Source organism: Aspergillus udagawae (genome assembly GCF_001078395.1).
Source record: "Aspergillus udagawae IFM 46973 DNA, scaffold_10, whole genome shotgun sequence".
Taxonomy (NCBI): domain Eukaryota; kingdom Fungi; phylum Ascomycota; class Eurotiomycetes; order Eurotiales; family Aspergillaceae; genus Aspergillus; species Aspergillus udagawae.
The window spans coordinates 201,337-221,879 of record NW_025091273.1 but is presented as its reverse complement, the minus strand read 5'-3'; the positions used below and the strand labels follow the sequence as shown (position 1 = coordinate 221,879).

Here is a 20,543-nt window from a genome sequence, read left to right as displayed (position 1 = left end):
CAAAAGTTCGTGTTAATATTCCGCTCGTTAGAGAGGGTGGTAGAATAAGAGATAGGGTATAAAAGGGCTATGGTGGCGATAATTTTATACATAAAGAAGCTCATCTTAGCTTCACCTGTCGTCTACTGACGGACAGGTTACTGGACTCCAGCTCCACAATGAGGTGTGAGCTTGTCGCTGGAGGCCTGGAGTTCAGACTCAGCTGAGACAACCAGGCACCCATTGAGAAGGTAGGATTTCAGCCGCGAGGACTGGTGCGCGTTTTTCAGCGCTGGCAGTAGAGGCAGGGCCCATCTCTCAACTTGTTCTTGTCGAAGCGTATCAGTGGTCGCGATGACGGGGTTAGCCTTGGGCTGGTCGCTCGCGATATTGGTGGGAGAGGACGAAGGCGATGATTAACCAGGAAGACTCCGGGATTGCAGCACAGGCCTGGCGAAATAGTCAAATCCGCCATCGGAGTCTACATCCGACTCATCATCCGCCAGGTCCTCCGGTTCTGCGCTACCCCTTATGGCAATCACACGATTCATGATCCACTGCATTTCAAGGAGCCGAGTATCTGGGAGGGGATGAGTCTCTGGATCATGCGTCTCAAGCATGATCTCTTCACCAGAGACGAGTGCATGATCATTGATGACATTATGCAGACCAACTGCATATTCTTTTGGGCGAAAATCTGGGGGAAGTTGTGGGGGAACAGTAAATGTAACACCTCCTTGATGGTCATGTTTTTTCAGCCACCAGAACCTAAGTTTGAGCCACTTCCCATCATCATCCTTGGCAACAGGCTCAAGGGCAAACAGTGCCCTTGTGTGTAACTGATGTGCATTTAGGCTGAGCAATATGAAATTTTCAAGCTTTGCAGTCTTGGAGGCATCTCCATAGACAGCATCATGCCACTTATTCACCCTTTCATCACTCCAGAAATCTCTCAGTGCCTGGAAAAGTCTTTCCACATCCTTTGTCTTCTCATTATTCAGGCAATATGGGTACAAATGGCATGATTGGCAGATGTCTTTGTTGTATTTCGTGAGAATGCAGGCTTTGTCGCGCTCCTTACTCTAGGATACCGCGTGGTTAGTGCTAAGGCAGTTGCGATAGATTCTGGGGGGAAGGCATAGGTTACAATATCCCCGAAGTCTTCGTATATTTTAGGCTTCTTCGCCGCTTTGGGCGTGCCCAGAGGTTCACCTGGTCTTTTGCGCGATGTATCAGGACTTCCTGCCGCTTGGACAGACAGGGGTGGGCCCTGGCGTTGCGGAGTTGAACTGGGAGGCCCAGATGTGGAATCGCCGGGCCAGGGGGGAGAGGAGGACAGGAACAAGGGTGGAGCCTCCTTGATTGGTGTCTGTGGAGCAGATGGAGCCCTTGAGTCAGGTTGGTTGTCTTGTTGCCCTGAATTGAACACGCTGTTAGGCGTACATAATAATAGAGACTGTATGATGGCTTACATTTTTGACCTATTCTGCCCTTGGTCTCAATGCGACAGAGCTTGTCATAGAGCTCAAAAGGCTCATACAGTCCATCATCCGGGAGATGTCGATCAACCAAAAACCGTAGCTTCTCCATGTCAGCAAGCCACAAGCACGCATAAGAGGTTTTGAACTTTTTTATGGTATCGAGTTCAGATTTCAACGTGTTCAGTCCATCGGCAATCTTGTTGATCAGCTTGACACGCTCAGGATCCTCGAAAAGAGCACCGGGCGGCGAAACGCCGGCAGCACCCTCGGAGGAAGAACCTGGACGGCTTGAGCTGACCATACTGATGATACTTGATCCAGCTGTTACAGGACGCTCAGAGAAGTAGAAAAATATCCATGTTGACATGACGGAAAATCGACTCCCACCCACTCAGTCCAGTCACATGAGTGACATGACCACATTTTCAACATTCACACATGCCCCCTCGGCACCAGAAGTAGTTAGACTGGCCGGAAACGGCTGGAGCCCTGGAGCAGACTAACAGAGTAGCAATGGTCCCAGAACTCAAAATTAAGGTACGAACTATGGAGTAAAGAAGGCAGTCTAGAACGAACTGAAAAATTATTTGTGAGGTCCTCCACAGTACATTCAACTAGGCACCTAGTTGAAACGATCGCATTCCTTAATTACCAAGTCCATCGTGGCCTGTATGCCTTGGGAGTCTTTGAGAATCAGGAACTCATGCATTCCAGGCAGAGACCTAATGGAAACGAAACGTTATGGAGTATGATCAACCGAGGCGGATACTTTTTTCCTTTTTCCTTTTCTGTTTTTTCTTCTTTAAGCGTCTCTTGGCCAATAGCGGAGATCTTCTGCCTTGACCTGAGAGAAACCACATAGTCTAAGGTTCTTTAGGCAAGTATATGCCATAATACATACAGACGTCTTCAAATTATTGTTCACATATCGAAGCGAGCCCAAGGAATTTATGACATTTTGGAGGCATGCCGGTTATGAATCCGTAGACGATGAAGGGATGACAACACTAATTGAGGGTTTTGCCTTCATTAAAACCAGTGGTCGGACCAACATGAAAAAAGATAATTGGAAGTAGTATGAGCAGATCGAAATACCGCGGAGTTGCTTAGATTGCCAAAGCAAGACGGGAAATAGGTATTAATTGACAATACAAAATGCAGGTGTACTCTACAACATACTCCAGATGCATCAAGACATGTAAACATTGCCAAAAAGCTTTACACACGACAGGTTTGAACAAACTACACCACAAGGGTAAAAAAATCTGTTTTCAAACATAAATTAAAATGTTAATTACATATGAGAGTAAGCTCGTCTTAGCTTCGCCAGTCTATAGTCATATACTGGTTACTAGACTCCAGCACCACGGTGACGTGTGAGCTTATCGCTGGAGGCCTGGAGGTTATCAGAAATGACGACCAGGCACCTACTTGCGCAGGATTTTGGTCCAAAAATTAGTGTGGATGACACATTGCAGCGCCATCGAAGGTAACCGGGACACATTGCAGTGCCATCGACGGTAACCAGGACACATTGCAGTGCCATTAAAGGTGATGATCACATAATTGCAGTGCCGTCATATTAAAGAATCTCTCACTGAGCATTCTTTTCAGCCTCGAAGTCCATTTGATCTGCCCATGGCGCTCACTCGGAAGGTTCCTGAGGAGCCGGCCGCATTGGCAACTCTGCTGAGTGCTGGGGGTGCTACTCTTGGGGAGACTGCTGCTGGCGTCCCAGCTGCTCCTGCGCCTGCTGCTCCAGCTGCTCCAGCGCTTGCTGTGCCAGCTGCGCCAGCTGCTGCTGCCGCTGCCGCTCTGCCAGCCGACGTGCCGTGCGACGTTGCCTCGAGTTCATACGAGGGTGCTGCTGCGGAGGGCCCAGGGGAGGGCGACTGCTGCGGCTACTTTGAGTAGCAATTGCCCTTGTCTAATGCAAATCCATCAGATTGAACTGTTTGTCATCTTGGGAGAATTAAACGCACCGTTGCCAGAGCAAGATGGCTGAAGACAACGCTGAGAAGACGGCACTCCTCCGCGTTGTGTCCCCTTTTTCCACAAGCCCGGCACCGCTTCTCCTATTATCAAAAGCCGAGAGTGAGTAAATTTCTAATGGAGACCAGTCCATGGACATACCTTCTTCTTCTTCTTCTTCATCACCTTGCCCGGGCCCCGATCATGTGGACGCCGACCACCCTTGCCGCGATCGGGGCGTCTCCCACCAGAGTCAGAGGCGACAATGGGGGCATGCATGGATGCAGAGAGACCTTGGACCGCCGTACTCATATTGAATAACCTTGCTTGTTCAGCGTTTCTGTATTCCTGAGATTTGGCGATGGGAAGAGAAAGGAAAGGAGAAGAAAAGAGAGAGAAGAGAGAAGGAAGAGAAAATTGTTTGTTTATCACTGCCAGTGTTGCTCAGTGGTCATTCACCATCACCATGTCTTCCTAGAAGATCCATAAACGAAAGTGAATGACCAGCAGACAAAACTAGGAGGTGAGAACCCATCACTACGCCTCGAACAAATACTAACTGTTGATAACTTTTTATTTTCTCTTTCTTTTCTCCTCGCTCTTCTTCCCTCCTGTCCTTCGACTCCTCACCACAACCACCATCGCTATTTTCTCATCAGCAGAAATGGCTACTCAGATAGCTTCGGTTACCAACTCCGTTTCGGCTACAGCTCATCTTAGCCAGCTGCTGCCTCTGGCTCCGGCGGGAGAAATCCTGACCGGAACAATGGCGACAGCCACGGCCCTGGCAAGGGCAAGGTGAAGAGGGCAAAGAAGGTAGCTCGAGCAAAGATCCATCTACCTCATATTGAGCTGACAGGATACTTTACAAAGGGACCAGTGGTGTTCTTTCTGCCGACGCTGGGGTCACGACGCTGCGACGTGTGTGTTGCCGCCCGCATCCTGGCCGCTGTGGTAAGGACAATATTACTCATCATGCTAAAGTCATGCTGACTATGACTTCTCGTTACAGACTGCGGTGTCACAGAACCAGGGAGATCTTCCTCCTCCTCCTCCTCCTCCCCCCCGTCCTCGTGGCTGGCAGAATCGTCCTCGAATCCCAACAGCAGGGACCGTCGTAGAGATCGACGCAGGCTGCAGCACCTGCAATAGCAAAATGCAGGGGGAGGCTCAGCTGCGCCAGGTACAAGGCCAGGAGGATGAACGGAAGCAAAGAGTTGATTCGCATCACGGCGAAGAGAAGAACACTACTTGTGAAGCCGACCGCCAGTGAGGCCCGTGTGTTCCTTCGGCACTGGAGAAGTGTCCTTATTGTCCTGGCGGCACTGAGAAGTGTCCTTATTTGCGGCGCTGGAGAAGTGTCCTCATTTACGCCCACAGGTTATGTGGCGGATCGTTGTCAACACTGAACAAGTGTGCTGAGAATGTGCCCCTGACACATTGCCTGAAATCCTACTAAGTAGGTTCCTGGTGGTCATCTTCGATGGTCTCCAGGCCTCCAGCGATAAGCTCACACCTCACCGTGGTGCTGGAGTCCAGTAACCTGTAGTTTATGTGCAGGTGAAGCTAAAATGAACTTTCCTTGTATATAGCCATTGGTCTGTATGTAGCATTCCTGGAATTGAACCGGCGGTTTCCCATTAACACTCAATCAACAAAACAAACTACCTTTACTAAAGTGCACTTACAACCCAAAGTTAGTAGCTACTGGCTCCCAGTTCTAAAAATGGGATATTCTAACGTACGATGCCTTCGGAGTATGCACTACAAATCAACTATGCAATACTGCAGGAGCTGCTCTGTCACTTCTTCACCCATAACATCAGAGCGGTATATCGACATTTCGTAATCTTGCAAGAGCCACTTTTTACAGGCTACTTGTCAGCCCATAAATCGTTGAAGCGCTATAACTTCATGTTCAGAATCTTAATTTGCTTGTCCTTCTATGACCTTACTACGTGATCCGCTACAGTAGCCATACTTGGGGAGATCGGCCCCCCGCGCCAAAACAGGTTAGACTAGGCAGGCAACCGTTGGATACATAGATGTCGCCTTGTTTCTGTAGATCTGATCAACTCCACAGCTTCATCTTACCACTATGGTTCCCAGAGTGACGTCTATCTTTCGTGCTCAAGTCACACCCCCATAGTCTGGCCATACAACCCTCTGGGCGATTTACATCATGTCACCATGAAAAATCTCCTCTTTCATAACATCACCAGTTACAGCTTGATAAGAACCAGCAAAGCAAAATTAACCTCGAACAAAGCTTTACTCGTATTGAAGTTCTTACTTCTGATTTGCTTTGATGCCATCAGCTATGGCCAACTCAAGCGGTCCAGGTGCCCCTTTCGAGGAGACCGAGCGCTTCAAGCTGATAAAGATTATCACTGAAAAACTCGGGAATCTGACAGATTACACCCACAAGATAAGTACTTTTAAAACTTCTTATGCGGCCTTATGGCTCGCCGATATTGAGAAATTAATTGCATTGAGTGACAAAGAGCCTTTTGATATTTATGCCAGCCTACTGGTTTTTGAGTCGGACCACAGAATAGGTCAAAGATGTCAGCAATCATCCAGTCTCTATCATTATGTACGGCTGACAGTGTGTTCTATTCAGGGCAACAAAAGGACCGACAGGAGGAAGCTGTTGACTCGCGCAAAAGATCAGGTGAATACATGGACTTGCCCAATGGGAAGGGGCCTAGAAGACAATCTGCAGACGTTGCAGTAAGCTATGCCTTCCCTTCACGGTCCATTCCAACCCACCCAATACTGATTTTGTGGCAACCTAGTGTCAGGACCGCGATAAAGCCTGCATTCTCACAAAATACAGCAAGGACATCTGCCAGCCATGCCCTTTATACCCAATTTGGATGAGTGATGAGAATATGGTTGATGTGAGATTGTTTTTCGGGGGACTAAGACAATTTTGGAGGGATAAGAAGGTGGATGAATGGCATAACGCCATTTATGGAGATGCCTCCGGGCCTGAGAAGCCTGAAAATCTCATACTTCTCAGTCCAAACGCATATGTACTATACACCAAGGGATATATTGCCTTTGAGCCCATCGACAAAGATCCAGAGGGCAAGTGGCTCACACTTAAGCTTTGGTGGCTGCAGCAACATGAAGAAGACTGTGTTGATTTCAGTATTATCCCGCAACTTCCATCAGATCTCCACCCATCAGACTACGGTGCTGCTCTGCATGATGTCCGCAACGATCGTCCACTCCTCTCTGGTGAGATGATGACCCTTGAGACACATGATCTGGAGAATTGCCCTCTCCCAGATACACGAATCCTTGAAATGCAGTGGGTCCTGAATCGTGTGCTTGCGTTAAGTGGTACTGTGAAACCGAATGGTCTCGAAGACGATGAGTGGCACGAAGACTCAGATGAGGAACTCAGCTAGTTACCCAGGAATGCATTGCAATCCCTGTCGATTGGACTGAACTAGCTCGATATTGCAGGCCGGAAAACAGCGCCCCTTACTGAACCCCTCACTGACGAGGTTTTTATCAAGGAGAATACGCTCGGCTATCGCCGAAAGTCTCCGCCATGTAACATCGGGGCAGTTCATCCAAACTACCCATGGCTCTGCGTTAAGGCCTTGCAAAAGACATCAGAACTTGTGTAGATATGGCTGGCCCATTGATTCCGGGGCAAAGGCATACTCTGGAAAGAACAGCACAGCCTGCAACGTTTGGAGATATTAGCACACTTGACAAGGACACATCCCAGCCATATATTCTGCTCCACCTTCTGCCTGGGGACGAGGGCTATGCTGTATTGTCCCAACGCACCTTGCCTTGGTCAAACGCGTCTGTGCAGCCTGAAATCTGCTACAGCTGAAGGTACTACTCAGTTTCATGGGCTTAAGGAGTCATTTCCTTTGAGTTGGAGGAGATAGGTCCAAGGTTCTAAGAATGGCATGTCACCTAGTGAGCAGGGCACGAGCAATTCTTTCAAATCAAGCCAGTTAAACGCCAGACAACCTCGATATAAACGAAAGGTCGCCATGCATATTGGAAGGGAGAATATCCAAGTACGTAGTACGCTATCGGCTGTATTCAATAGGATCACTACTCAGTATAAACCGCGCACAAGAGTACCCTTATTTGACTCGACATTACCATAGTGGAATGAGTGATTCAACATAATATCTACCCGTATCCTCGGACAGCATGAACCTACACATATTTGATGGTATTGACTAGGTCGCCACCACCATCCCAAGCCAGTATTTCCTCCTGCTCACGATCAAATCGCAAATGCCGCCAAAACACCCATAGCCATAACCATTCCCGCTGGCTGATTCACAGCAGCAATTCCAGCGTGCGTGAACGACGAGGCAGCCGCGGTAGTAGTGGTAGTCGCATGAGTCGTAGTCACAGTGGCCGCAGTGCCAGTTGTCATGGAGCCAGTAGACGAACCGGTAGTGGTAGCTGAAGACGAGCTCTTCGTCTGTGTTGGACTCGCCGAGCCACTGCCACTGCCAGACGCAACAGTGACGTTAGGAAACAGTGTACTGCGACATTCATCTGGAATGCCAGCAGCGAATGCGGCAACGTCAGCCGCAGGACAGGATTTAATGCAAACAAGCATGGGATCGGTCGGGCCCTGGAACGACGCGCAGGTGCAGTCGGCGAGTGCCTGGCCCGTTTCATTGCCTTCGCATGCTGAGACTTCGAGGTTGGATGTCTCGCAACTGGTAACGCATTGGCTTTGACTTTGGGCCAGGGTCGAGGATGCGAGGAGGAGAGCTGTGACAACGGTGCTGGTGAGATGCATCTCGTTGGAGAGGAGGATACTGGTATTTTGTATTGAAATAAAAAGATGAAGCTTCAGCAGGAGGCGAGAAGTTGAATAGAGAACTCCAAGTCTTTACGCTTGTGAGGATTCAGGGGGCCAAGCATGGTCTCAAGGCTTGGTTTGCAGAGTAGCAGCCACCTCGTATTCGTGGTCCAGTCACAACCCGCAGCAGCTGAACGAATCCGTATTCTGAAAGTTTATCAACTTGGATCTATTAATAGTGGAGAAGATTGCATGCCTGGCTGATCTGTCCAGAAAGTGTGCAGCTGACTAGAGATCGCGTGATTTCTCCTAACATTATTCGTCAACTGCGTACTTGGTCAAGATCCCCAAATATCACGGCCATTGCGTTGAAATGAATAGTCCATGGCAATGGTTACAAATGATGCTTACCACGTGGATGGGGCCTGTGTTGGTACAGGAAGACTAGTTATGCCACTATCCCTGAGTTTGTCAAGCTCATTGCTAAAGATTTGGCTATTCCGCCAAGGTGCCTTGGCTACCTCTTCGTACTAAACTTTAACCTTTTTATTGGTTAGAAAAAGCAAGTGGGAGTTTTAGCTCTTACGGGGACTCCTCTAGAAATGATCATGCCTTGGGGCTATGGGAGTAGTTCTTCCCGGATTTTTCCTGAGGCATGCCTATTTTGAACTATCCTGCTTCAAGGAAGAAGCAAATCTGCAGCCCCGAGTATTATCGAAGGCGTCACCAGCAACTGGAGAAAGGAATTGTCCTCTATGCAATAGTCGCTGCCGGTACTGGCGAATCATATTCACATTATATTCAAGAAGTGCCTTTATCAAGAGCAATGATGAAGCTAGAAAGGGATGTGCTAGATGGACTCCCCTCCTGTATGAGCTACATTTTCCAGCCTGTGGTATCCCCGTTCCAATTTTTGTTACGCCATTCATTCGAAGAGGGTTTCGCGAGGCCATAGCGCGCTAGGGCCTCAGGACCGATCTTGATGTTGCTCCGGTCTTTAGGTTCGTCGTTAATGCCGTAGATGTAACCGATGAAGTAACTGAAGAGGACGGAAAATGTTAGTCCACTTATTTGACATAAGACAAAACATGTAATAACATACAGGGTGCCTGTTTGACTGTGCCAGACTAGCTTAGAGAGACTGGGCGTATAAGGTCCATACCCTTTCTCGAGCGCCTGACTAAAGTTTATGGTTAGCATGATCAGGAAACTGGAGAATCGACATACGGAAGAGCCTCCATAAAGGCCATACGGACATATTCCCTCTCGACAGCGGACAGAGTACAGTATGGTCCCAAGCTTGTTACCGAGGCGTAGACCTGGGACCATTTCCCACGCCAGCCAGATCGCAAACCCACTTGGGACCAGCCCTGGCTTATCTTGAGTGTTGACTTTGTATCCTAGGAGCTTTGGTACATTGCTGAAATCCTTCTGAGTAAACTCCTGGTAGGCAGTTAACTCTGGGGGCGTGTATGTTGTGGCCTGGCGGGATCTGGTCTTCGGATTTTGTATCTCAGTGTTCTTAAAAGGAACCTGAAGATAAACTCGCATGAAGGCTTTCCTGGAGGGCTTCTTTGGATTGCAACAGAGGAATTTAGCCGTAGCGTAAGAGTAGTGGCCATGGCGACGACGCATTTCTTCGCTAGCCTGGAAGTTACGCTCATTGAGCTTCTCGAGGATCTTCCACTGCGAAGGGACAGGTTGATCGAGGGTGATGATTGTGCCAGGGTCTGTGCCTTGATGGAACCAGCGCGAGGATGGGGACGGCATTGTTGTAAGAAGGTTGAAGAATCAGGAAGTTGAAGGAAGAGAATGTTGCGGTAGGAAGAGTCCTGAGTTAGAGATGGCGAATGAATAAAGAGGTGAAAGGTTTAAGGTTTAAGGTTGCCGCAGGTGAGGAAATCGTTGGCGCAGTGAAAGTCTAATAGAGTTGATCAAGAGGTGATGCGCTATGTGATCAAGAAGGGAGTGTTCAGTGGTGTTAACGTATCTCGCATTTACGTGAGGAGGACGTCTCTCTTTCGCTACGATCAGGGCGTCTTCGATGAGTATTCACCGAGCCTGTGGCCCTCTCAACACATATTAACCAGATCATAGGCAAATACCTTAACTGCGCTTGATTCCTAAGTGGCCATATTATCTTGTAAGGCTAATATTGTATCTCCGCTCTTAGTGACTAAAAGCTCTACCTTGCTAGAGGCTACTTTGCTGGCACGCCTAGAACACATGGTTGCTTTAAACTACTGTAAGACCTCTACTAGAGGCGCAATTGAGAAGAAATTTCAGCATCTAACTATAGCCCATTTAGCGGCCAGTTTTTCTTTATAGGTTAGGAGGATAGTCATGGTTGAGCTTTAGAGGTGAGCTTCGCGAGTCTATGGAGGATAGAGAGATAGATTCACATTTGACCATCCTAGGTATGCTAATAAGATGGTACTCTCTTATTTTAATTAACTTTCTAGTCCCTTAGAACAATATCCCATATAGTAGTCAAGCAACTAAAGCAAGTACTACCAGGGCGGCTTTGCCAGTATGGACGCCCAGAAGCAGGTATGCAACATCTCGAGCGTACGTATTCGAGACATAGCTAATCAACCCGGCAGCGGGGTATCGCATCCCAAGGCGGCGATGCATCCAGTGGCAGCTTCGAAGCTGGTGTCCCCCGAGCCAGAGAGGCCGGTCAGAGGGGTGTATATATTGAGAACAAATACATTGTACTTTCAAAATTGAATGCTCGCAGTCTACTTAATGTACATCATCTAGTTAGGCACACACTGGGAGTAATAAGGGTTCCAGTTCTTGCAGGTCGAGCCGGAAGCACAAGCAGTTGGACCAGTCCAGTTCCGTCCACCGCACTGGCCGTAGGCAGTCTGAGTGCCGCCAGGAGCAGAAGGGCCCTGGGGAGCCGACGTGCTAGAAGTAACAGGGACAGAGCTGCTGGGGACGGGAGTACTGGGCGCAGGCGACGTCCTGAGGGTTGTAGGCGAGCTGGAGGGGACAGGGGTGTACTGGGCCTTGGTGGTGGGAACCTGCACGGCGATGGTCGAGTACTTGGAGGACGCAGCAGACGAGGCCGCGGGGGTGCTGCCGGCGCCTGAGCCGACGGTTGCGGTGCCGGTAGAGGTAACGGCCGAGGTGGTTTGGGTGATGGAGACGGCGCCGGAGTACATGGCAGGACCGGGGACAACGTACGAGGCGATGGAGGAGTAGATGTTCACCACGACGCCGGGGTCGCTTTCAGTGTACAGCTCCGTGCCCAGGGTACCAGCCGGTGAGTCGGTGCCGGATCCGGTAACCTTGAGGTTGAAGCACTGGGGGTAGTTCTGTGCGCCATCTTTCTGCCCAGCGCTGTGCAGGGCGATCAGCTCGTGGCGGAGGACGTAGTTGCCGGGCGCAATGGATTTAGGGATCTCGACCATCCAGCTGTTGTTGTTGGCGATCATCTGGTCATCGCCCCAGGTGCCCGGCACCGCCGAGTTATCCACCAGCCCTACTCCGTCGATTTTGAAGAATTTGAGCGAGGTTTTGTCCACAGTGGTACACGACTCGCCGCAAGACGCGAGCATATCAATAACGGGTCCATGATGAGACTCTGGCCAGGCAGTCCATTGAAGTTGAATGCGATCGCCAGCCGCAATTTCGATATAGGCCTGCGCGTTGGTGGCGTTCTGGTGGCAGATGATGTCGGCGGAGTTGTACTGGCTGGGGGCGATGAAGCCGTTGCCGGTGTTGGGGGTGGTCCAAGCGGCGACCTTGGGAGGGTCGGACATGTAGGGGTAACTTCCAATGTCAAAGCCAGCATAGGAAACCCCGTTGACAACGACGTTGGTGACATGGCCATGGGCTGCGACACGCGTGGCGGAGAGCAGAGCTGCCAGGAGAGACAGAGACTTTGTTTGAGGCATTGTAATAGAATGGAAATAATACGAAAAGTAAATGAATGAATCGATGGATGGAAAGAATGTAAGCGACCAGCGCGGACTCAGTCAATGAGAATGAATGAATTGGTTGAAGTGTGAAGAACAGTCGAATCTAAGGAGAGAACTGGTCTCTTTTAAGCCCGAGCAATTGAGTACTTCAGCCTGAATGGCATCAATGTCTCGCAACAATGTGTCTGTGAGTTGAGACAATGGTTCATAGCCATTGGGCTTGGACCACTTCATGAATCAAGAAAGCCAATCGTGAATGCTGAAGATATTGCTACAGGCGCCACTTAATCTATCCGGAGAGTGTGTAAATAAGCATAAAACACTAGCTGTCTGGACCAGGGGCTCCTGTCGCAGGTTGATACTCTTAATGGAGACGGCGGCAAACCTTGGCGTGTTTCAGATTCACCAGTTGGGATAAATCCGTCTCTTCCGTGTACCGAGAGGAAATATTGAAAACAGCCTGTGTTTCAAGTACGTGAACTTTTGTCAATGACATGTCCCGTTGGCGGAAAATTCTAGTCATGTTCCTGTAGAAGAGGAGCCGTGCTGGTACCTGCATATGCAATGAGTCAGTTCAATGGTAGATCCCTATCTTGTTTGATTAAACCCGTTCATCCGTGTTCGTAGCTGGTGATTAGCACGAGATTGAATACGTCAGTCCATAAGATGTTCATGAGTGCAATAGAAACAATATATCTTGGCTCACGTCAATAGTTGCATGTCAAGAGGAAGCCATACATTCACCATCTCACTGCAAAAGGTCCAGGTTTTGCGCAGCCGTTAGCACACACATGAAATTCACTATTGAACAGGATTTCTGCGGAACAGCGTCGACTTTCAATTTTGCTCTGGGATCAGCTGGGATCATGGCATGAGGGTTAATATCTTACTACTAATTCTATTATTTCCATTTCTACCATTTAGGATAGTGATGTCAATCTCATCTCAGCGGCGTCACATTGAATTTGCTGTATCGTTCTTTTGGTGCCGCTCCCTCCAAATATAAAGTGTTGAGCCCTAACACTTTTCCTTACCCTGAGTTCCTACCAAATGTGTTCCTAGTAGAATGAAATTGAAGGAAGAGAGAGAGAGTTATAAACAATGATTAACTCTACAGAATGAAAATCAGTCTTCTGATAGTTTATTTGGCCGAATATTCCGGCTACTCTTTGTAGATGGTGCAGTGTCCGTAGCCAGCCACTTCTGATTGCTCCTCACTAGATATGCTTTGCAGGGCTGAAGTCGTAACGGCACGACTCGGCAATTGAAAAATGCAGTAAAATATCAACATTGCTAAATAATTGAAAATATGCAGAAACACCCCTTTCGCTACATCCAACTCCTGCAAAATCCCAAAATCCAAAGCACACTACTCAATCAACCTGACTCTAGTCGGCAATCCCAGCGACGGCTTAGCCGTGACATCCAGAACCTGATACATGAAAGTCCCCTCCTCATAAACGATCTCGAAATCAAACATCCTCACCGTCATCACTAAGGCAATCTTCAACTGCATCAACGCCAAGGTCTGACCAAGGCACATCCGCGGTCCCTTCTCGAACGGTCTCCACGCGTCGCGCGGGACAAAGTATGGATCCGCGGGATCTGTAACGAGGTGCCGCTCTGGGTAGAATCTCTCCGCATCCTTGAAGAGGTCTTCACGGCGCATGGTAGCGCAGTTGTTGACGAGGACGGCGAAGGGGTATGTGGGCCATTCTTTGCCGTCTGCGAGGAGGGTTTGATCCGGTTGGCCGCGGCGGAGGCTGACGCCTGTTGGAGGCCACAGGCGGAGGGCTTCTTTGATGACGGCGAGGGTGTAGGGGAGGTTGTTGACAAGGTTGGGGTCGTTGCGGAGGAGATTCGCGGCGGCGGAGGGGTCAGAGCCGAAAAGGGTGTTGTGTTCTTCTCGGAGGGTGTGGAGGACTTGGGGGTGTTTGCTGAGGGCGGCGTATGTATACTGGCTATTGTTAGTGGTGGTGGAGTAGAGGCTGCAATGGACTTACGCAGAGAGTGCTGGCTGAGGTGTCGTGACCAGCGAAGATGAGCGTCTTGACGGACGCGATGAGCATGTCCCGGGTATATTTATCCATGGCGGTGGTAGGGGGGATGGACTTGTTCAGGTTGCGGCTGGTAGCAATGGCATCGTCGATGGCGTAGTATTTGGCCTTTTCACTTGGAACAGCAGTTGGGCCGCTGACGACTCGTTGATCTACCAGGCGACCGACATAACGGTCTAGAGCACGTCCGTTGCTCCACTTTCGATAGTGTCGTCGGAGGCTGACGTCGTAGAGATACCGAGACCAAAAGTCCTGCGGTGCCAGGGCGGCCTGTTTCCTGAAGAGTTCGAGGAATTCATCGTCATCCCTCTGCGCGTTGCACTTGATTCCCCTGTACTCTGTCAGTTGATGCTTTATCCGCGACAAGGACATGTGGCTTACAAGATCACCCAAGCCGAGATGTTGAATATCATCCTCGCGCCTAGGTCTTCCATTCTGAAGATATCATTCCTTTGAGCATGTTCTCTTAGAACATCGGCAAAAGCCAGCGCCTCATCCACGATATTCGGGACATGCTGCAGCAACTTCCGCGGCTGGAAGCCCGGCGTGAAAGACTTGCGCGCAATGAACCAGTCATGTCCATTCGCAGAGACCATAGACTTCTCGCCAAGGATAGGGCCCGTCCACTTCTGCATGATCGCCGACTCCTTGGGAAGATTCATCTTGTGGACGATCTGCGTGGCCAGTTCCGGGTGGGCAATGACAAGCTGCGGCGGCGCGAGCGGCCACAGATCAAGGTAGAAGAAGTCACCGAGACCGTACCGCTGGCGCATCAAGTGCGCGAACAGCTGTGGGGTTGCATCGGGGGGTAGAGTGCTTGCGATTTCGCGCATGACTAAGAAGTGACCCCAGATAGCGTGATGCGGCGGTCCAGGGAGATTTTTGAACATGTTTCGTTGCTGGCGCAGTCTCACGAGGAAGTAGCTCGCGAGAGCGACTAGGACGAGAAGTAGAGCGAGCATGGTTGTATTCGGGTGTTGAGGACCAGGAGTCGTCGCTGGTGGAGTAGATGCAGAGTTGGAGTGGTGAAGAGACGACGAGGTAGGCAAGGTATTCAGCTTCAAGCATACTGTTTGAGTATGATTCTGTTTGAATTGTTGTGTTAGAAGAGAGTCTGATCAGCTGAGCTCTGAGCTCTTATATATTCGTTCTCAAGGGGTCAAGGCGGATTCTGTGATGGTTGTGTCGTGATGTCGAATCTATTTCTGGCTTACTGGGGCCAAGTTCCCGTATACTAACCTTGGCTTGCTTACAGACTGCAGATCATCTGAAAATAACCCCTGCAAGGCTGAAACACCAGGCTTGGCGGACCGTTGCTTGGTATTCATGGCGGTGCTTCTTTTGATTGGGGATTCTTCACTAAACCTTAACTACGAGATTAGGGCGGTGCAGGGATCGCCCCCACTTCTTATCACACTCCATGTGTCTTACAATATGGTACATCCATATGCCTTCGTATATGGTATAGATGAGCAGACTGTATCTTTGCAAGATCATTGCTCACAAACCTTCGGGATGTCTCGTATGTGATCGATCCTGCCTTGCCTCTGCGATGTGTGTCGGATGGGGGCCATGGGGCCGCAGGGTCGATCTCACGCCTCAAAAAAGATGCACAGATACTCGTGGCATCTCGGTGGCAATTATTGAAGCAATCTGTAGTTATAGTTCTTTACCATCCTTTCCTATAACACTGTAGAATTAGAAACTTATCCAGACTCTCCTCAACCTCAACTGTCCCGCCCATCTGTTTGACCATTTCCAAGCTCACCATGTTCGCCCTACGAGACGCAATTTACCTGATCGAACTGGCATTCTATGCCCCCATAGTCCCTGCTATCATCTTCATCATTCTACTCCATGGCAACAAGCACCCCTACACATGGCGCCCGATCGTGATTCCCCTCGTCATTCTCTCCGGCTTGCGAATCGCCGCCGCAGGACTGGGCCTAGCAGCCATGGACCCCGCAAAATCCAATCTCCTGACAACAGCCACCCTTCTAGACACAATCGGACTCGCGCCAGTCTTGTGTCTCTTGATAGGACTTTTGATCCGAGCGTAAGTCGCCTCCTATCCTCGACACATCTTCTAACACGGATGGCAGCAACGCCCCTGTATACAAAGGCCTGCCTCTCTGGGTCTTCATCCCGCTGCAAATGATCACCATAGCAGCGACGGTGATGACTGCATACGGCGGCCGAGACCTCTACACGAGCCGAGAGAGCCAAGCGCAAGACCTCCGCTTGATGCGCGCCGGCATCATTCTCTTCATCGCCCTCTTCACTGGGATTGTTGTCCTCTCGGTTATCACCATGCTCAAGGTCCGGGTGAAGTTCTACCGCACTGAACGCGCCGCTGTCGTTTGCGCTTTGCTCTGTGTACCCTTTATGAGTGTACGGTTGGCGTTCTCCGCTGGATCGTTGTTTTCGGGGGATGGGTCCGTGTTGAACCCGATGTCGGGGGATGAGACGGGAATTTGGCTGCATTTCCTCATGGTCATTGTTATGGAATATATCGTTGCGCTGTCTGCCACCGCTGTTGCTCTGACTGCGAGGAAGGTGGTGGTTTTGACGGCAGGAAAGGCTGATTCACTTAAGGATGAGGAGATTTGAGATATGTTGTTGACGTTGCTTTAGGAGCCGATGGGTTATCTGGTGCTACAAGTTTATCATTTCATCGCTGATGGTTTTATGTATTTACTTTGCTTAACATCGTTTGTTCAATCTCATCATTTGCTTGAATCTACCCACTTATCATCATTCTCTACGTACTGTTCCTCTATAGTTGTAATCCATCCTTGGAGGAAAGTGAAGGGTTCCGTAACTTCCATCCACAATAAACCTCTACAAATGGTTACTAGAGTCACTGACTGAGTCACGAACAGAATAATATATTTATACATATAGGCGTTTCTCTCTGGACTCTTTGGCAAACCTGTTTGTCTCTCTCTTGTCGCAATATATATTTACATGAAGCATTGGCATAAAAAATACTCAGTGCAGTAATACAAGTTGTTCATTTGACTTAAATACATATAAAGCACGGATAAGTTCGCATGCGCATCTTTCTTCACATATGGATAGTCATTCGATCCCTGACAGAAAAGGTCTATGTGCTTGAAGGATAAAGACAAGATAGCCCAAACAACCTACTGCTGGAAGGCTTCGCCCGAGGCATACTACCATAAACCAGAACATTCACAAAGGTGTGAAGTTTCAGATTCCGCCTCACACCTCACAGGGTCCTATACGATGAAGGTGTAACGTTGATCTGGTCTAATATTAGACACGACACTCATGCGCCCTAGACACGAAGAAAATTGCCTCTGATAATCTTCTTCAATGCTAACCACCACTTAGGGGCGAAGGAGAGGAGTAGAAGGTGAAGCAGCCTTGTCCACAGAGTTGCTGGGCTTTTGGCCCAATGGGGGGTTGACTGCGACTTGATCCTGCAGATCTGCAAGATTTTAGTCATGAAGATCACTCACGCGAGGCACACATGGTTATTTTGTCATCAGAAATAAACCCCTGATGTTGCATGTTTTGACTGCAAAGTGCCCAAGCTGAAGGCCCTCGTGAAGATGTTTCACTATTGGGGCCAAATCCATCATGCAGAGCCTCGTGTGGGTTCTATATAGAGATGTGCTGGGAGGCGCAAGTTGCATTAGGGGCTAAAATTATGTGGATTAAGGTTATTAATTCACGATGCTTCGTGTTGGGGCTGCTCTTGGCTGGAACAAGTCAAGATCGTCAAGATCACTTGGCGATGCTTATTGGATCGCCAACGGCCCCAACGATCTGATGTCAGACATGATGTTATTCACGAACAATTCAAGTAATCCACTAAAATAAAGCAAGTAGGGCTCTATCTGTTAGAATATTGACATGTTAGATTATTGGTGGCTGTGTTCGTGTTGTGGGTTTTGCAATGGGGGCCATATCACTTTACGACTTTGTACACTGCAGCTTGCTATGGGCCGAAAGTGTACTAATACACACTCAATGCGCGTCAAAGTCGATCACTTCTTCACTTACCACTCATCTCAACAACTCTAAAGCACATCTCGCAATGGAGACCACAAAAATGCAAATGGACATGCACAAGTCCAACTCCTGGCTCTACTACAAGCTCAGCATCCACACTCTAGGCCTTGTCCTTCGATCTGGCCTCACGATTACCAGCCCCGATCCCAAAGCAGACGCAAAACTCCAAATCAAATCAGGAGTACACTATGGAGGAACAATCAAAGTCATCGTGGTACGTCTACCCAGCAACAGAACAAAACTGACACATAACTAACACACCTAGGCCGGACTCCCCCGCACAGGCACAATCAGCATGAAGCGCGCCCTCGAAGAACTAGGATACGGCCCATGCTTCCACCTCGCCGAACCCCTCTGCCAATTCGACAACCTCCGCCAAAGCGCCGCCATCGTTCACACAAAAGACACGGCCCTCCGGCGGCGCAAGCTCGCCAAACTCCTCCAAGGCTCCAAGGTCACCCTCGAAGTCCCCGGGAGCGCATGCCTACCCGATCTCCTAGAAATGTACCCCGACGCGAAAGTCATCCTGACAGAGCGCACCTCCGCAGCCGTCTGGCTGCGCTCATGGCGCGGCTTCGGCATCGATCTGCGGTCCGACTGCTTCCGCTGGGTCGGGTACTGGGTTCCTGGCGTTGTGGCGGCCAACGATCTCTACCGCGGTTGGATGCGGCTTGCGTCCGAACGGTTCGGGGTTGAGGCCGAGCCATCGGAGGAGCTGTACCATGCGCACAGTGCTTGGGTGAAGAGCATTGTGCCGCAGGAGAGATTGCTGGTCTTCAAGTGCCAGGATGGGTGGGGCCCTTTGTGTGAGTTTTTGGGGAGGCAGAGGCCGAATCCGTTCCCGCATGGCAATGAGGCGGGCTATTTACGGTATTATAAGCGGGTGGCGATGGTGTTGGGGATTTTCCTGTGGTTGGTTGTTCTTGCAATGGCTGTTTTGTCGTTATTTGTGATGTCTTTGGTTGAGTAGAGCTGCTGGTGCTCTGTTTTGTCTGTTTTTCAAGCCTTTATACCTTGGTGTTTTATGGAGCATCTATGTTAGATTTGCTTATGCTTAGCCAAATTTTTAGACCGAGCAAGGTCGCTTGTTTATATGTTGTCACCATAGAACAAATGACCCAACAGCGAGATGTGGTAGACTACACCGTAGAGCGCACTTTTTGGAGATTGCAGAGAGATACTCGTGAGGCTATACCAGAAGGGGGCGCGTCATTACAGCAATAGAGGACATAAGCTGCGCAGGAAATATTTACAACCAGACATCAAAGAAAAGCTGCAACGGCAGCTGCAACAACAGGCGCAGCCGTGATCAATGCCCCCGCAGGCCCAGCAGCAGCAGCACCAGGTGTCTTGGTCGCCTCTGGGGCAGTAAACTTGTCCACCCCCGCCGTAACAGCCAATTCATAATACGAGCTTGTCGCCGGCGAATACGTCGCGCTACTCGACGTCGACGATGCAATCGTAGCACCACCCACCGAGCCGGTCATCCCAACGCTCATCGTGCAACTGGCAGACTCGGTGCGGGACCGGATCTTGCACTCGTATGACTGCGTGACGGTGATATCGTAACTCGTTTCCTTGCCCGAAGTCGAGGCGGTGTACACGCCTGTCACGCTGACGGTCGAGGGCCCCTGGATGATAGTCCAGGAGTTCTTGATGTTGCAATCTGTCTTGGGGGCGTCTTTTAGACAGCCCACGTTGTAGGTTGTTGCGGCGGCGTTGATTCCTGCGACGCTGGCGCCGGTGCTGGCCCAGCCGCCGTAGCTCAACAAGGTGGCGGACCAGTTGGGAATGAAGTAGCCGACTGTAGTGGTTTTGTCGTCGGCATGGGCTGCCAGGGCGTAAAGGGCTGCAGGAAGGAGGAATGAGGCACGCATTTTGATGGTTTTTTTTCTGGTGTGCAGACCTGAGAGAGAATAGAAATGGGGGAGAGTCAACAGACAAGATTACGGAAAGAGAGAAGCACGGCCCCTTTTAACGGGGAGGAAAGAGAAAGAATAATAATTTTCGCGTCCAGTAGGAGATTACCAATGTCAATAGTCTACAAACAAGCGACGCCAGCACAACGCTAGGAGAACAGGAGATGAGTCTTCTGGAGGTATCCTACCAGGTCCACCAACCATTGTTTCTGAAATCGATGCTGTTGGCGCTAGACTGCATCTCCTTGTGCTGATTGGCATGTGTCTTGTAGGGTAGCATTCGGTGATACTTTAGTGTTGAAAGCTAGCCCCTCTAGTGTTCAGCTAAGGCTCTTGGTAACAGGCCATGCTTGGAGAGCGAGTTT

The 20,543-nt window shown here is 49.7% G+C and overlaps 11 protein-coding genes across 11 annotated transcripts; 4 read left to right on the top strand and 7 right to left on the bottom strand.

Annotated features, from left to right (window-relative positions):
- Positions 1 to 395: 395 nt before the first annotated feature.
- Positions 396 to 1,761, bottom strand: Aud_001881 (uncharacterized protein; the record flags this gene model as incomplete). Its single annotated transcript, XM_043295883.1, has 3 exons — positions 396 to 1,061; positions 1,127 to 1,395; positions 1,452 to 1,761. 3 exons carry the CDS (start codon positions 1,759 to 1,761, stop codon positions 396 to 398), a joined length of 1,245 nt encoding a protein of 414 aa, XP_043151818.1.
- A 1,404-nt stretch (positions 1,762 to 3,165) lies between these two features.
- On the bottom strand, positions 3,166 to 3,743 carry Aud_001880 (uncharacterized protein; the record flags this gene model as incomplete). Its single annotated transcript, XM_043295882.1, has 3 exons — positions 3,166 to 3,387; positions 3,443 to 3,535; positions 3,594 to 3,743. 3 exons carry the CDS (start codon positions 3,741 to 3,743, stop codon positions 3,166 to 3,168), a joined length of 465 nt encoding a protein of 154 aa, XP_043151817.1.
- Positions 3,744 to 4,095: 352 nt separating this feature from the next.
- Aud_001879 (uncharacterized protein) lies at positions 4,096 to 4,704 on the top strand (the record flags this gene model as incomplete). Its single annotated transcript, XM_043295881.1, has 3 exons — positions 4,096 to 4,116; positions 4,152 to 4,385; positions 4,444 to 4,704. The coding sequence occupies 3 exons, from the start codon at positions 4,096 to 4,098 to the stop codon at positions 4,702 to 4,704; spliced, it is 516 nt and encodes a 171-aa protein (XP_043151816.1).
- Positions 4,705 to 5,751: 1,047 nt separating this feature from the next.
- Positions 5,752 to 6,850, top strand: Aud_001878 (uncharacterized protein; the record flags this gene model as incomplete). The annotated part of the gene is made up of 3 exons (XM_043295880.1): positions 5,752 to 5,998; positions 6,055 to 6,164; positions 6,230 to 6,850. The coding sequence occupies 3 exons, from the start codon at positions 5,752 to 5,754 to the stop codon at positions 6,848 to 6,850; spliced, it is 978 nt and encodes a 325-aa protein (XP_043151815.1).
- An 848-nt stretch (positions 6,851 to 7,698) lies between these two features.
- Positions 7,699 to 8,229, bottom strand: Aud_001877 (uncharacterized protein; the record flags this gene model as incomplete). The annotated part of the gene is made up of 1 exon (XM_043295879.1): positions 7,699 to 8,229. One exon carries the CDS (start codon positions 8,227 to 8,229, stop codon positions 7,699 to 7,701), a length of 531 nt encoding a protein of 176 aa, XP_043151814.1.
- An 879-nt stretch (positions 8,230 to 9,108) lies between these two features.
- Positions 9,109 to 10,002, bottom strand: Aud_001876 (uncharacterized protein; the record flags this gene model as incomplete). The annotated part of the gene is made up of 3 exons (XM_043295878.1): positions 9,109 to 9,271; positions 9,335 to 9,408; positions 9,460 to 10,002. The coding sequence occupies 3 exons, from the start codon at positions 10,000 to 10,002 to the stop codon at positions 9,109 to 9,111; spliced, it is 780 nt and encodes a 259-aa protein (XP_043151813.1).
- A 989-nt stretch (positions 10,003 to 10,991) lies between these two features.
- Positions 10,992 to 12,137, bottom strand: Aud_001875 (uncharacterized protein; the record flags this gene model as incomplete). The annotated part of the gene is made up of 1 exon (XM_043295877.1): positions 10,992 to 12,137. The coding sequence occupies one exon, from the start codon at positions 12,135 to 12,137 to the stop codon at positions 10,992 to 10,994; it is 1,146 nt and encodes a 381-aa protein (XP_043151812.1).
- Positions 12,138 to 13,530: 1,393 nt separating this feature from the next.
- Aud_001874 (cytochrome P450) lies at positions 13,531 to 15,180 on the bottom strand (the record flags this gene model as incomplete). The annotated part of the gene is made up of 3 exons (XM_043295876.1): positions 13,531 to 14,118; positions 14,165 to 14,549; positions 14,600 to 15,180. The coding sequence occupies 3 exons, from the start codon at positions 15,178 to 15,180 to the stop codon at positions 13,531 to 13,533; spliced, it is 1,554 nt and encodes a 517-aa protein (XP_043151811.1).
- Positions 15,181 to 15,987: 807 nt separating this feature from the next.
- Aud_001873 (uncharacterized protein) lies at positions 15,988 to 16,828 on the top strand (the record flags this gene model as incomplete). Its single annotated transcript, XM_043295875.1, has 2 exons — positions 15,988 to 16,274; positions 16,321 to 16,828. 2 exons carry the CDS (start codon positions 15,988 to 15,990, stop codon positions 16,826 to 16,828), a joined length of 795 nt encoding a protein of 264 aa, XP_043151810.1.
- A 1,456-nt stretch (positions 16,829 to 18,284) lies between these two features.
- On the top strand, positions 18,285 to 19,229 carry Aud_001872 (sulfotransferase family protein; the record flags this gene model as incomplete). The annotated part of the gene is made up of 2 exons (XM_043295874.1): positions 18,285 to 18,473; positions 18,525 to 19,229. 2 exons carry the CDS (start codon positions 18,285 to 18,287, stop codon positions 19,227 to 19,229), a joined length of 894 nt encoding a protein of 297 aa, XP_043151809.1.
- Positions 19,230 to 19,521: 292 nt separating this feature from the next.
- Positions 19,522 to 20,136, bottom strand: Aud_001871 (uncharacterized protein; the record flags this gene model as incomplete). The annotated part of the gene is made up of 1 exon (XM_043295873.1): positions 19,522 to 20,136. One exon carries the CDS (start codon positions 20,134 to 20,136, stop codon positions 19,522 to 19,524), a length of 615 nt encoding a protein of 204 aa, XP_043151808.1.
- Positions 20,137 to 20,543: the final 407 nt, after the last annotated feature.